Source organism: Ceratina calcarata, unplaced genomic scaffold (genome assembly GCF_001652005.2).
Source record: "Ceratina calcarata isolate Rehan_Ccalc_2016 unplaced genomic scaffold, ASM165200v1 scaffold59, whole genome shotgun sequence".
Lineage (NCBI taxonomy): Eukaryota > Metazoa > Arthropoda > Insecta > Hymenoptera > Apidae > Ceratina > Ceratina calcarata.
The window spans coordinates 352,370-368,942 of record NW_017177130.1 but is presented as its reverse complement, the minus strand read 5'-3'; the positions used below and the strand labels follow the sequence as shown (position 1 = coordinate 368,942).

The 16,573-nt window shown below is 43.5% G+C and overlaps 1 protein-coding gene across 4 annotated transcripts in view; it reads left to right on the top strand.

The window, feature by feature from the left end:
* The window catches only part of Gfrl (Glial cell line-derived neurotrophic family receptor-like), a 235,588-nt gene that overhangs the window by 107,049 nt on the left and 111,966 nt on the right, over window positions 1–16,573 (top strand). For all 4 annotated transcript variants that reach the window (XM_026817634.1, XM_018032793.2, XM_018032792.2 and 1 more), the window contains exon 4: window positions 317–461. In XM_026817634.1, the coding sequence (XP_026673435.1) occupies window positions 317–461 (145 nt within the window). The remainder of the gene's footprint in view (window positions 1–316; window positions 462–16,573) is intronic.

Below are 16,573 nucleotides of genomic sequence, written 5' to 3'. Positions count from 1 at the left end.
AGCCTAGTTTCCTTACGAATCCTGAACACAACAATTTCTTTACGTACTTTATTTGTTTTCCATATGTGGATTTGAACTTGTAACATCAATGATTATGATCAATTTCTGATCATATAGTAAATACAAATTTAAAATAATTTAATTTATATAGAAATGAATTAAATTTTGTGTGGAAGTATTAATTCATCCACATTAGTGATACGTAACAAAATATACTTTTTAGCTCGTGTAGTCGTGATTTCATAGTACAATATACTGTTCGAACAGATTGATATAAATAAATATTATTATAAAATCGTATTTAACCTGCTTGTAGAGAACGATCCGTACCCGATCGATGCGCTGCCTACCTGCAATCACGCTCTGAGCGTCTGTTCGCACAGCAAACCGTGCAGTCAGATTTATGAGGACTTCAAAAGCAACTGCAAGGCGCGAGAGGGCAAGTGCAGGATGGAGAGCCGGTGAGTGAAAACGTTGCATCATTAACGTTAGTTTATTTTAGTTTCGGGTGATCGCGCGCGCGCACGTTCGCATACGTTTGCTCGACGGGGTGGTAGGTAGATGGTGAACGAAGGTCCGGATCGGGACGTCAATATTTACGTCTGCCTCCACCTCGCGTAAAAATGTTTTCTACGAGGGGCCGCGCTTCCGCCGCCCCCGCGGCTCTCCTCGTCCGCATTCATAATTCATGTTAACGGAAGCGCGGAGTGGTTCCCTTTGACTGTCAATCAAAGAAGTAAATTTCTTTACCGGTTCACTGAATCCCGTTCTCACCCTTGGGTGAATCGCGCTATTCACCGTTCAACTTTGAAAAACACGGGGGCCAACTTGCTACCTCTCTTTATTTTTTTCAATGTCAGTCGAACCTTAACGATTTCCTTCTCCTCTGATACTCGCGGATTTTCTTCGAGATTTTAACCGGAAGCGACCGAGAGCGGCGATAGCGTTCCTTCCCATGGCGCGGAAGTTTCCTCAAAGCAAGATGGAATCTTTGCGTAAACAAAACTGAAAGTATCTATAGTGCCAGAGAACCCGTTTTTATTGTAATGTTCTTTCCTCGTTTCCGCAAGATTCAAAAGACGCAGCTATTTAATCCCTCCCAGTCGCGGGGAGTCGTGAGCGTGCGTGAAAATCGAATTATTTCTTGATAGATGTTACCTATTGAACGCGTGTTTTCCCCGCCAGTGGGCATCAGTCTGAACGAGTTTGAAAGATGAGATAAATGCTCCTCGTGGAGTGTTTTTTCAAAGAGCGTTTTTCGACCGAATGCCGGGGAACTGCTTCTATTTCTCGCCAACGCGACATCGCGAATTCCATGCGTACACTGCTGGCTGTCACTGTCAAAGGAACAAACGGTGTTCCTCTGTTAAAACGAGAGACGCGAGGTGACCCTATTCAAGGAATTTCCGTAACGTTGCCGTCTTACGTACACGTACCGTGGAGTATAGACAGAAAAATAACCGTGCCACGATACGCGAGTAATGCGACGGAATCTTATTGACACGGGCCGCTGAAAAGAAGGCACGTACGTGGCCGCGGTGTTAAGTCAATTTGATGTCGCGGTGCACATATGTGTATCTTTTTTACCGAGGAGCTCGTAATTTCACTAATTGAACTGCCAACCGCGATAAGATGGTTCGTTCCTCGTTAATTATGTCTACGTTAAATCCCTTTTAAGGTTGTATGCACCTTTATATAAAAACAGTGATAAAGCATTGAAATCTTAACAGTTACTAGATATTACATTAATAAAACACTGTACAAAATTTTAGAAATTTTGCGAGCTTATTAAAGAAGTTACATCTTGAATTCTTATGTTGAATGACAGAATTCTTATATACAGAGAAGCGTAGAGTCCAATCATAAAAAAAGCCAAAATTATGTCTTAGAATATTTTTAACGTATAATTTCTAATATTTTCTTATGACTGAGGAAAGCAAGTCGAACAATTTTATAATTTTTATTCTTCTGTAATTATCATTTTTCCTAAAAGTTCATTGCTTCAAATATTGGACACAGCTTTTTATTACATGTTTTGAATTCTTGGCAGAGCACCTTCCTTCAGACTCGTCCCTGACAGCGTTTGACGCTGCTGTGATTACTATTTCCTCGTAAAATTATCAAATCGCCGGAGAAACGCGAAATCCGTGGGTTTCGCGATATTACAACGTTACAAGGACCTCCCTAAAACTGGCGAATAGTATTCATCGCGTTATTTGCTTCGGTTTAGCCGTTTCGCTCGGGTCGGTGAATCGCAGATTAAAAGAAAATTGGCACGAGCGACTATAGAGTTATACATATGTACGTACGTATGTTTGCTTTTACAGGACGGAACGCTGGATTGAATTTCAATGTTATTAGAGACCGGCGCGGCTGATACGTACGTATGTACATGCGTGCTCGGGATTTCGAGGGGGAAATCGATCTGAAGAAACGTTACGAATTTCTTTCGAATCTGAAAGCTCGCGCGTGACGTGCATCGCGAACTTTTTCTTATCATTTCGGGTCACGCACGCCGGCGTCCAATTCATTTCTATGATCCCACTAGATCATTCAACGATCGCCAGTTTTTGGACGCAATCCGAAAGTCGAGGAGATAACAAATTGATTCTCCATCCGGACGAGGACGTATAGCCCGTCCTCTCTTCCCCTCGTCGTCGAAAATATAACTCCGCGAAATCTCTCTGAGAACACCTGTGTACCGAACGCGTCGCTTGTTCGTCAGGAGCGAATCCTCAAAAGTTTCTCGGTTCACCGATTCTGCGAGAAAATAAATTCGTCGAAGTTAGCGTCAGCGTGCATCCTTCATCTTTGCGAATAAATCGCCGAATACTCGTTCGACATGATGGCGATGTCGCAACATTTCTGCGTTTCCCATTCGTAAAAGAGCCTCGACACTGATAAAGTATGGAATTCCTGATTGCAATGATTTAATTAATGATCACCACGCAAGGGTCGCTGTTCGTTACTTTATTAAAATAGAATCCGCTGCGTCCATCGACGAGAGACAAATAATCACAGGATATAAATAACGTGATGTACAATTGCCAGGATGGGATGCATTCCGCGTCGAGCGCGAGGCGAGAAAATGGGGATTATCAAAATAGATATTAATTAGCGAGACGAGTTCCATCGTGGCATTCGCAGCCGGGGCTGATCCGTCTGGATTAACTATCTACTTACGTGTTCCCTTGCTCATTCTGGAAACTTGAGATCTCGCGAGCGTAGACAGCGCGGCTGATTCGAACAGCCCCGCCACCGCTGCCCTTCCCCCTCGCCCGATACCATTCCACGGTTGGTACAAGTATCATTAAAGGATACAAGCGGGCAGAGGAAACACCGTGAAAGGTATCCTTAAGAAGATACCTACCTCTCTCCCGTCCTGAAATAGTTGAGGATCTTCCCGGCTCTTCTGAGAGGCACGTACACGAACGTAATAAAGGGCAAACGTATCTTGACTCGGATTACAACTGACAGGTACCGAGAATTGTGGTGCGCTGTTTCGCGCAAGAAACTATTCCCTCGTTTTCTTCCGGCCGGCTGCTTTAACCGGTAAAAAGCTCCTAGGAACGAGCGAACGAACAGACTGCAACGCGGCGGCGATATAATTAAAACGTCGTACAGACACAGACAGAGTAAATTCGAAGTTCGAACGATCCGGGCTCCGCCGCGAGACGGGTAGTAAATAATTTCTCGTATGACGTTTTATTAGAAGGGGGCGAACGGAGCCAGTCGACGGGCAGGAATTCTCGTTCCGCTCTCCCCGTTTCGCGTCGGCTGAAAGATATTCATTTTTCAAGTGGCAGCGCACCATCATTCCCTTTCGCGCCGTGGAGTGGATCGTTTCTGCTAGGGGGGATGGACAGAAGAATGCGCTTTCTAAAAAGCCCCGCCACTTTCCCCCGGCTCCTTTCGCCCGTCTTGACGAAGACAAACCTGCCTTCGCGCGTGTCCGCGACTCGAACCTTGGATACGTATTGTACATACATGCCTACGTGTGTACGTAGTGCTTCGCAATCGGGTAGAGAAAAAGGATAGTCACTTGTCTTCGCAGCTGAGGCGAGGCGTTTCAACGTATGCTAATGAAAAAGTTCCTAGGACTTGGTATTAATAATTCTGTCAGATATGTTTGTATGAATCGTCCATTTAGTTCAGGTGGAATTGACTCTTCTTGAAAAACGAAATCGAGGAGACAAGAAAATTTACTTATTTATATACGGGCAGATGTTTCTTTATGCCAGGATTAAATAGAAAGCGGTATGTTGTACGTACGAGGTAGTTAAGTTATACATATATGAACTGACAGAGACAGATAAAAACTAAGTTAATAGTAAGTGATGGTAAAAAGAAAACGCGGAGTAGATGACAGTGCTAACAGTAAAAAATAGAAGACCCGGAAGACCGAAATTAATAGTGATTTCATGTTGATGGGAGAGGAAGATGGAGGATTGCATCTATGGAATCGTTAAAGACGTCGAACAACGTCCGGTATTGGTTGGCAATCGTGGCAGGTCTAGTCACCGACATGATTAAACCTGGTAGTAAATCTAGCCAAGCCAAGAGTACAATGCTCGGTCTAAGGCAACGAGACGATGGAGAGGAACTTATTCCAGCAGCTCGAGGCAATTATACAGGGTGGCCCAGAAAAAGAGTTAGAGCCGAAAATGTGAGATGATTCTGATATGGTTTTTGAATTATTAATAAAAAACACTGACTAATGAGAACACGAGTAGGGCCCGCGCCTAACCATGGGTAAGTTAGCTCGGATCGCGACGCTCGGCAGGGGCTTAGCACCGGCCCCATACGCGCTCTTATTGGTAACTGTTTTTCGTTAATAATTTAAAAACCATACCTCACTTTGCACTTTGGCAAAAGAACTTGATTTTCAAAAACGCTTACAGAATCACCTCTCTTCGACTCCAACACTTTTTCTGGGACATCCTATATACTTCAGAGGAAACTGTAGATAAACATTATTTCAGCAATGGATGTTTTTTCATCCAGGGTGAAAATTCTGAAAGTTCGCGTAACTGAACTGAAGTCGTGGTCTAGGAGATTCATGGGAGAGTCACTCGTCCGAGAAAAAGAATCGTAAGAATTTACGCTGGATGCCTTCCAAGACGTTCCAGTGTTTCGATGTTCTTGAACACCGGATAATGCTTGCATATTCAAGGTGAAAGAGTCAGCAAGATGAAAGGACTCCTAAAGTCAGCGCACGTACGTTTTAGGAAGCTCAGCGTCTTGGAAACCTTATTTAAGTGGAAGAAAAAACACTTGAGAGTTGCAATTAAAATTATCTTCTCCGTTGCGTAATAGAGGAGTCAGAAAGGGTGGTAAATAAATACACTGCGAAAGCTGTGTAGAAATAGGCGGAGTCGTGAATCGAAGTGAACGTCGTGTACAAGCTGTTGACATTTAATTTAAAACAAGTCGACGGGCAGAAACTTTGCCGCTATCGATTCCCGGTGCTAGCTAGTTACAAGGGGTAGAGGACGAGAGGGCAAGAAAGTAGTCAGGTTTCGGGGAACTTTCGTACCGTGCGCATGGAAAGTAGCGGAGATAGGTCGACGACGACGATCATTTCGAAAAACTAAACGTCAATATGCGTGGTAGGTTCCGGCGGAAACTTTCCCACGGAAAGTTGCTGAACGAGCATCGCGGGGAACCGTTCGAATAATGAAACCGGAAGCGAGATCAAGTGAAATCGTACTCCGCAAAAAAACGTTATCGCGATGTAATTAAACATCGGGACGAGGATTTTAAGTGAAATTCGTTTGAATTCTACGCGCGGTCGAGCGGGAAGAAAAAAATCAGGGAAAGTCAGGAGGCGATCGAAGAGAAAAAAGAAAGGGGGATAAACAGAAAAAACGAGAGAAAGGGAAAAGTGCAAACAGAAATATCGTGACGCGGTACGTCGCAACGAATCGGAAATATTCACGTCGGGAAAATGGCCGAGTTGTGTAGCACGTTAATTAGCTCTGCCGCGAAGTTCCCAAGGGACAGGGAAAGCGTGGATAATTACCGACGTGTCGACGATACTGTCGGTCCCTGACGAAGGAGTTGACGTTTGAAAACGAATGGATTCCATCGACCGGCCCCCCCTGTTAGCTAGCTAGCTAGCTAGCTACTCCGCTATCGAGTTATTCGCGAATATATACCTACTCGAAACGGTTCCCGCGGTGACAAATGTTCCTCTGGCTCTTTCGACACTTCATTCGGACAGGGAAGCGCGTTCGCAAATAAACACGGATCGAATCGCGTTTGATAAACTATTCGAACAAAAAGAGATATACATTATACATGTCTTGCGGAAGTGTCTATACGCGTATACGGATGTTTGGTAGGCAATCCGACTGAAAACGCTTTATTCTGCATATCTTTGATAGACATCCATCAATATCTTTTGTTTTATTCAAGAGAAGAACGAATTGGGACGTCGTCGAAATATTTCCATGACCCCTCTCCCCGCTAAAAGGGAATTATTCCTTTACTTATTCACCATCAAACTCCGTACCGGACGTGTACTCACGTTCGGCCAACAATAAAAATCCCTGCGATAACTACGTTTGTAGACCAATAGTATTCTGTTCGAAACGGATATGTAAAAATCCGGATATGTGACAGGAGTACGAGTCATGAACCGACATGGACACAGCAGCGCGAGGACTGGCAGGAAAGTTATCCAAAAAGTCGATGAAAATCCTTACGTATTTATTCCTTCGATAAGACGGAGAAGTAGAAAATAAGATTGCCCATCGATCCTTTAATCTTCTCCCTGAAGGAGAAGCGAGCGGAGCTTATTTCAGTAAAAAAAAAAAAAGAGAAAGTGATGAGAGTGGCAACGGTAAACGGGACGAGCGGGGAAGTGGTAGTAGGAGAAATCGCAGTGCTCGATGAACGGCTAACGAGGTTCAACTTCACCGGAAATGACGATGTACCGCTCTTCTCTCGATTCGAGTCCGGGGGGTGACTTCGGAATCAAACCGCCTCTCTGTCTTTCGTTCCGGGAAGTTGAGCGGGTGTGAAATTGCCGGTGAATTTCTACTTCCCCGTTCAGACCAGATAACCGAAGAGACCGAGAGATCCTTCGGACAAAAGAAACCTCCCAAGCGCTCGCTCTCCTTCCCTCGCCCCTCACGTATCAATGTAATTTCAAACGAAAAAGCGAAAAACGGCATCGTCGAGCGTTCCGGCTCCTGTCTTTCACTTTTCGCTGGCTCCTGCTCGGTTAGCTCGGTTCCCGGCGTCCTTTGACGCCTGTAGACACGCGTTAGGTATACGTGTTCTCAGGTGAATGGGGAGTTAGAACACGGCGAATAAAACGTTGGCAGCCGTACAAGGAGAATAGGATAAAAGGCTCTCGTCGGCGAGTATAAATCGAATCCCCAATTTCGTCGACGGAACTGTAGAAGCGTTGGAATTGCGTACGTACGTATATCGCGATACTTTGCGGAGAATAGGTATCTTGCCTCGCATAGCTACGCTGCGCCTACTATAAACTCTTCACGGGAAGAAGATACCACGTTCCGCGTATCAATTGTAACGAGCGTGTGAAAGTTAGATTGATTCGTGAATTGGATTTGACGAGAGCAACGAATTTCAATAAACGAAGGACGAGTCGTTATTTATAGAATGTCGACGTTCTGAGAGGATAGTTGCATGAAAATTTCGACTGCCAGTTCCTCTCGTTCGATTCTGTAGCAGTATTCGTTCGTAGACTAGGTATCTTCTTCACACAGAAGTCGGGTCGAATTGTATAGAGTTTGGTGGATGAGAAGCCGGGTGGAAAGAGGGAAGGGTGGAAGTCGAGGGAAGCTCGGGTGGCTGAAAGCCGATTGAAACAATCGGCGATCAGTGTTCGGTGATCCCACTTGGAAATGGCACGGCGGAGGGTTGGGAACGAGATCGTCTTGACATCGAACCTCAACCCTCGGCCATTTCGCTTGAACGATCTCTCCTTCGTGCTCCCCTGCTCGAGGCGTCGACTGGCTAAAATTTTACCCTTCCTCTACGGCCCGCGGGCAACTTGGTATACAAGTCGGTGCAAAAGGGGAGCCAGTCTCTAGCTGTCGTCTGCTATCGACGCTATTTTTTATCCTGTCGTGATTAAATTACTTATTCAGGTTGAAATAAACGTTTTATTCGCAAATACAACGATGCGTCAGCAGGACTGTCCATGTTGCTTCGTTGAGCGTCAAGAAACTTACTTCCCAGTCGTCGATGTCCTCACTTAACCCTTTGCATACATATGTTCGTCATTCTGGAGATTAAATGCTCTAATTCTCATTCAAAATAAATCAAGTGCAAAACGTTAATTATTTATCCGTAGAAAATCAGACGTCTGGATATTGGGCCCCGACGTATGTAATTCAACGCCTGGGTACATTGAAAGTTGAGTGGCTTTCTTAGTCTCGATTTCAGATCCTATTCGATTCGATTTGCCCACCTCGATAATTCCAATAAAGGAAGAATTATCTTATTTATTTATTAAGACCTTTCCTTTCGGCTTTGGATGGATTTCCTCCTTTTATAATATTTCTTACGATCTAATTCTTAATACCAATTCTTAGGTCTTCACCTTTGCTTTACGTAACTAAACTCGAGAAGCCAACAATATATAAAAAGTAGTATGTAAAAAATAAAATAAATATGCTTCATCTCATGACAACAATAAAAAGTGAATTTCATTTCTTTTATGATAACTATAAATAATAATAGTGAATCAGAAATAAAACAAACAAAGAATGTAAAGTAGAATCCACTGTTAATCACCCTTGCGGGAGAAACAGATTATCCCACGATTGAAATAAACATCGGGGCGTTCAGATCGGACGTTCGAAATCGATGAGGTAGCAGAGGAATTGTAATTAAGTTGCAAACTAATGTTCACAAAGGGATGATACGATGCCACGGTACAAAGTCGAAAACTATTATAAGTAGTAGAACTAAGTTTAATTAAGTTTACAAGATCCGCGATGATTTCGCCCGAGGGGAGAGGAGCTGATGGCAATGGGAAGCGGCGAGGACGAAGGGAACGAATATTTGCGGCTCGGTGAATAATTGAAAACGGAGGAAGAATAAAGGCGGGGATCCGGGTGAATAAATGGGACGCGGTGATATGTTTTGGTGCACGGGCAGGGCAGTATACACTTGGAAACTGATACGTTTTATAACCCGCGCAGAGGGTGCGTTCGGACGTATAAATGCGTTATTGGAAACTAATCGAGAGGATAACGTAATAGTCGAAGTGTATTCACGGCACAGAGAGGTATAAAAAGGAGAGAGGAGACTGTAACAGCAAAGTTATCGAAACGAGTCCTTTAACGTTCTTCACGAATGATAAAATTATAATGTCTCGGTACGTACAACGGCTAGCCGCGAGTAGTCTGCACGTATTATATTTCCCTGAGGTAGTTGACACATTTCTCGACAGCTTAGTACACAATGCTACCTTTTCTGCCAATAACAAATGGTTTTATTGAACAAGACAATCATTTTCTTTTTGTAATCGCTTTAGCCATATCCTAGGTTAATAAATGAAACAATAATTTAATTTTTAATGATTAATATTTGGTAAGAAATAATTTTTTAGAAATGATATACTTAGATAATTTAAACTGTTTCCAGCAAGGAAATCGATTGGCCGGAGTAGCCATTGAATCGAGTCTCGTTCACGGCAGGACGGGGTCTTTTAAAAGAAATAATTATCTCTTTGATATCTGGTAATTTGTAAATCCTTTGCCCGGCCACGTCGCGTGACATCGATAGCAATTTTATCGTCGGTCGCGAGGTGAAATGTTTGTTCAGTTTTTCCGGCTCGCTAACATTATTACCCGCGTTCAGTCGGATGCTCGCCATTGGCTAGCGAAATTTGTCGATCGTCGATCGAGGGTCGGGCGAAGAGGGTTGCGGTCGAAAATGAAACTGAAGAAACGTCGAGGACCGCGAGACAAAGGGAGACGAGAGAGGTGCGATGGTAGTTAACTCGATGAAAATAGAACCAGGGTGGGGAACGGAAAGTGGGTGAGTAAAAAGCTATCTACCTTGGGAACGGATAAATATTAACTCTTTTATAAATATGAAACGCGGCCGAGCCGGTGCTTCCTTTTGTTACGTCAACGAGGTAAAGAGGGCCTCGAGAGGAGAGGAGAGTGGCAAGGACGGAAGGACAGGGATATGATGCGAGAGAGGATGACGAAGAAACGAATGGAGGAGTGCACTGGGTGGAAAGAGAAACGGTCCTCTGGAGATGGATCCGGAGGGTGAGACGAATCTGCGGGCTAGGCAATTCTGTGTGTATATACATATGTATGTATATATATATACATACCCCCCCCCCCCACATATATATATATATATATATATACATGTATGGATGTATGTATATCTGGTGCATGCCGGAAGAATAAGGGAAGGAACGCGAAAGAGAAACAGGCCAGCGTATGAGAGAAATATATGGGGGCTTGTGTACGTGGACGCGGCGAAATAAATTCCCGCGGATTGTATGGAATCGGTGAAGCAGAGTTTATTTTACGGGTCGTGAGAATATTCCTGTCCCGATGTAATTGTAATGATGATTTATGGCGACGGGTGAATCGATCCCTCTCCGTCCCCGGGGGAATTTGGATCCTTCCGCGAAACGGAAACGGACCCGCGCGCGAATTAATGTCCCCTGTTGGAGGTCCCTAAAAGGGAAAGGACGCTCGCCCCAACAATCGCCATGGCTAATGTACGAACGAGCGGATCGCGAACGGTAACGAGATCTCTATTCAAATGGGACGCGAGCGCCGGGGAGAGTGCGAACGTTCAGAAAGTCACGGTAATCATCCGCGAATCCGGCGAGCGATTAAACGTCCCGACGCGAGTCCGCATGCTCTCAGGGGATCTCTCGTCGGAGATCGCGAAATTGCGACCGTCTGTGTAATTATCGCCATATTGTAGGCGAAACTCGGGCGGCGGAAAGGAGATGGGAAACCGGTAAGCGTTTAGCAAGCCGCGCAATCCGAAAAGAACCGTTGCATCGCGTCGCGAAGCGTCGGAACAATTACCGTGAATTCGGCGTCTGATGCAGTTTTCGCGTCTGTCCGATTGTTTTGGCGCCGTTGAATTTTCCGGGGACGGCACTAGGCGGCCGGCCACGGCAGTTAAGCCGAATTCACACCAGAAATTAGTGCCTGGTTCGAGTCGTTCACCCCGGAGAGCGGGAGAGAGAGAGAGAGAGAGAGAGAGAGAGAGAGAGAGAGACGGAGAGAGGACGAGACTCGTCCAGAGGAAAACGTCCACGACCTCGATTGTTTCTGGCATGCAAAAGGAGAAAAATCCGGTGCTACAGCGTTTCCATTCCATCCACCCTCCCTCTCCCGTGGTACCCACGCCCCGGAGGACTATCACGGTGTATTTTTTTTTTTTTCGTTTTTCCCCTTTTTTCGTTCCTTTCGTTCACCGAGTCCAGAAAAATGGTGGAAGTTCATTTGTCAACGGGATAACGGCGACCGGCTGATACGTCAATTCGAAATCGAATTCGACTGAGGAACCGGCTACGGAGCCTCCTAGCCGATATCATTTATTTTCGATTCCTAAGCTACGTTCGAAAAATTCGAGAGGATATCCCTTTGCGCGACCGAGATCCAGCGTTTCCCACCTACGCTTTTTCTCTGTCCCGCCGGAGCTTTTCTTCATTCTTCGCATTCATTTTACTGGGAAGTTGCGTCGAACTCGGGGTAAACTTTGGCTGCGGGACGTACGTCGGCGGGGAGATTTGCAAAATCGTCGGGCATCGAAAACCCGTGTGTAGAAAATTTATGTGCACGTTCGATCTTTGGTGAAGTTAGAGGAACAACCAAAAGTGCATTTTTTTTTGGCATTGAGTAAGTACTCGTTGCTGTTATTCGTCGTGTAATAAATAAATCCAATTCAATTCAGTTACTGTGGGATTAAAAGGTTTTACGTGATCTTAGGAAGGAGATTGTTTTTAAAAAATATGCTCTGACTTATCAAAGATATTTGGGAAACGAGAATAGATTATTTAGAACGTGGTTATTTAGAATCAATTCGTTTTACTGGGTAGACGAACCACGACTCTCTCTCTCTTTTGCCTGCAGGTCAGCTAATGAGTGCAAGTTAGCTCTGGCGTAAAAAACTTGTGCATTTCCATATTACAATTTATTTCTCTTTTAAGTACAGCATCTTTCTTTCTTCTCATCCTTCTAAGTCAGAAACTGTCACTCTTCATTCAGTTAACCCAAATTCGTTTCAATTGGTTCCCGTTTAATTAGAGCTGTCACGGACAAAGTAGAAGAGTTCGTCAGATTGGCGAATGTTAAACAGATGACAGAAAATAAAAAGTGAATTCGGGCCAAGGTAGCACGTGAAAGTTATCAATGTACAAAGCCGAGGTTCTCGAATTTAATCAATTAACTGTAGAGTTGTATTGCCCGTCACAATATTAGGCGTAAATAAGTGTACTTACGCGGAACTAAGGGATTCGAGGCCCCGTCGTGGTGTGATTGTGTTCGTTAATTAAGATTACGATCAGGACGAGTCGAGCTGACCTGGTTCTCTTCTCCGGTGTTCGTCAATTACACATAGACTCGAAACGGCCTCAAACGAATCGTTCGGAATAATACGCTTCCACGATCGTACTTTTTTCTCCTCTTACTCTCAATAGGGTAAAGTCGGATTACTTGAATCAATAGGTTTCTTGAATCGAACAAAAATTGCATATCTAAGTAGTAGAGAAACTGCTGCTGCTACTATTCCCTCTTCTATTATACTCAGTGGTGTTATTCAATAAAAAAAAAAATTCTTTTTTCGTTTATTTTTAAGCGAACACTTAGAGACAATCGAACCTCCTGGTGTCCTTTGTGTTCCCTGAACGTGGCTCGAGATTCGAGAGCGGTGCAGTTTCCAGAATCTCACTGTAACGTGTTATGTATACAACGTGTGTACGAACGGGCTTTCGACTGTATCTAACGTTGCTCTTTTATACCATTGCCCTGAGAGATAAAGAACGAACGACCCGACTTACCGGTCGTACATTCGTTGGGAAATTCTTTTCGTGCCGATGCAACTCCTTTATTGCAACTAGTTATTCTCTACTATTACACATTACTATATTATATATTACAACTATACATATATTATAGTAAATATTGGATTTTTTATATATGTCTTAAACTTTTGGCAGAGATCTCACGACTCATACAACTTCAAGACTTACTTTTCCTTTTCATTATCATTTATATATTTATTTAAACATAAAATAAAACTACTACAAGAGTAAACAATAGATAGGAGGATTGTGCATTTTATTGGTTAACAACAATAATAAGTAAGGCATATTTAGTTAATTGTTAAAGAACGGACGATGAATCCGAAATGCGGAATCGGTGGCTGACGCGATTCGAAACTTGGAAGCCGGCGAACGCAAGTGTTATCGTGTGAAATATGTTTACACGTGGCGGTGCGGAGAGTTCGGTGAAACGTTGTGGATGGAAAACGCAAGCAACGAAACACATCAACGGTAACGTGTTTAAACTGCGCGGGTAGAAACAGCAGACGTCGCACGGTTACGGACTAAAACGATCAAACGTGAACAAGCTCTGGCAAGCACGGGTTTCATGGGATACTCCCATTCGCTGCGTAACACCTGCCTCGGGATTGTGTATTGTATTACGAACATATGAATCTCGCGGAACATCTCTGCGCGGTTAAATATAGCCGCGATGTCACGTTCACCGCGCGCCGTGTAACAACTATAAATCTAAATATCTATTGGTAAATGCGCGTCGAACTAACTATGTAAATGATTAAATTCATCTGAAACCGAGTACAATATGCACGGCAACGCACGTCGCATATCATTTCATTGAATAACAATAATTATATCGCGTATTGCGCCGAGCGAAACTAAAAATCTTTGGTCGTTTTGGTAGACAATTATGTATTTTAGAATCTTATGAATTTAAATTGAATTTTTTCGATGGTCTATGTATATAAGTTTTTGACCGTAGATATTCTAGGATTGACATAATGAATGAGACATCAAGTATTCTTAGGTATTGAACTCCAATGAACTGAAAAGATTTACTGTAATGGTGATCCAACGATTTATAAAAAGAAGCAGTAATAAAATTAAAATAATTGTATAATATAAACTAAGGCCAATGGAAAATAAGACTCCAATGTGCCGAGTTAAAAAAAAAAACGCCTATTCCATTTAAGCCGAATCTTAACCCAACCGATGGTATATTATTTCATTTCTGACTGGAATTATTTAATATGAAAGAAGAGGATTCTTCCATATTAAATTCAAGCTCAGATTCGAAAACGTTGAAGACCAAAGTTTAGTAAAGCCCGCTTTCTTTTCCTAGCTCCAATCATTCGAGATTCTATTGGGTTGGCAAATAAATTCGTGCGGTTTTTCAGGGCAGAATGGACCACAATTTCTTTGACACACAGGATAGATTACTTTTCTATACTCGTCTGGGATATATTAAGTACCGCAATCTCTCGCGCCGATTGGGATGGATTTCCATCTTCAACAGTCTTGACACCGTTCGAATTGATCTATTTAAACCGGGCGAACTTATTTGCCGACCCGATATATTCCAAATTGCAATTTCCCAGAATAGAGTAATTTTTATTCTGTTTTCGACATTCGTAGCGATTATTAATTACGGTCGTTTACGAAACGATATTCCATAGAAAGAATTTTGAAATAGTAATAACAAGCTTGACTGAAATTATTTAAACACTCGTGACCGATATTTCGTATTCGAGAGCCCGTGGCACGCCATTTTGGTGTCCAGCCTGGCGCGGGTGGCCCGTCGCGCATGTCGGGGGTCGAACCGAATCGTTCGCGCTGGGTTGTTTGAACACGGAATCGAGTCAGCGAGGCGCGAGCCGAGTCGAGTACCCGAGTGAAATTGTATCGCAAACTGACGGAAATGTGGGTTAACTTCATGCTCTGACAATCACAATTTGCCGAGCCTTTGGTACGAAAATTTTTACGCCGCCCGCTGGCTGGCGCGGCGCGGCCCCTGCGCCGGTGTATATTAAACATTACTCGGGAATGCGTGCGCCTACGTACATCCTCTCGGTCGCAATTTAACGAATATCGTGGCAACTCCGGGCGAGAAATTGCCGGTGTTAACCACCGATCCGAATATTTTCGGGAAGAGACCGAGGTTGTTCATTATGTACTGATTTCATTCGGTCGTACGTTCGTTTTCATTTCGTGTTCGCATGGAGATCGATAAATAATGCATTATGTTAGGCAGCGCTGTGTATGAACAACGCGGTGATCATTAGCTGAAATTGATTGCGCAAGGTCTATCTTGTGAAAACGCGGATTCAGCCTACGAGAACAAAGCGCGGTCGGCTTGAAAGGATTAATCAATCGTTGTAAGCGTCGGGATGTATTGAAAGCTCGCGCATTCGTGAAAGCAGACAGAGAGCGAGGTATCTTTTTTCGTTTATTTTTAAGCGAACACTTAGAGACAATCGAACCTCCTGGTGTCCTTTGTGTTCCCTGAACGTGGCTCGAGATTCGAGAGCGGTGCAGTTTCCAGAATCTCACTGTAACGTGTTATGTATACAACGTGTGTACGAACGGGCTTTCGACTGTATCTAACGTTGCTCTTTTATACCATTGCCCTGAGAGATAAAGAACGAACGACCCGACTTACCGGTCGTACATTCGTTGGGAAATTCTTTTCGTGCTAATGCAACTCCTTTATTGCAACTAGTTATTCTCTACTATTACACATTACTATATTATATATTACAACTATACATATATTATAGTAAATATTGGATTTTTTATATATGTCTTAAACTTTTGGCAGAGATCTCACGACTCATACAACTTCAAGACTTACTTTTCCTTTTCATTGTCATTTATATATTTATTTAAACATAAAATAAAACTACTACAAGAGTAAACAATAGATAGGAGGATTGTGCATTTTAATGGGTAACAACAATAATAAGGAAGGCATATTTAGTTAATTGTTAAAGAACGGACGATGAATCCGAAATGCGGAATCGGTGGCTGACGCGATTCGAAACTTGGAAGCCGGCGAACGCAAGTGTTATCGTGTGAAATATGTTTACACGTGGCGGTGCGGAGAGTTCGGTGAAACGTTGTGGATGGAAAACGCAAGCAACGAAACACATCAACGGTAACGTGTTTAAACTGCGCGGGTAGAAACAGCAGACGTCGCACGGTTACGGACTAAAACGATCAAACGTGAACAAGCTCTGGCAAGCACGGGTTTCATGGGATACTCCCATTCGCTGCGTAACACCTGCCTCGGGATTGTGTATTGTATTACGAACATATGAATCTCGCGGAACATCTCTGCGCGGTTAAATATAGCCGCGATGTCACGTTCACCGCGCGCCGTGTAACAACTATAAATCTAAATATCTATTGGTAAATGCGCGTCGAACTAACTATGTAAATGATTAAATTCATCTGAAACCGAGTACAATATGCACGGCAACGCACGTCGCATATCATTTCATTGAATAACAATAATTATATCGCGTATTGCGCCGAGCGAAACTA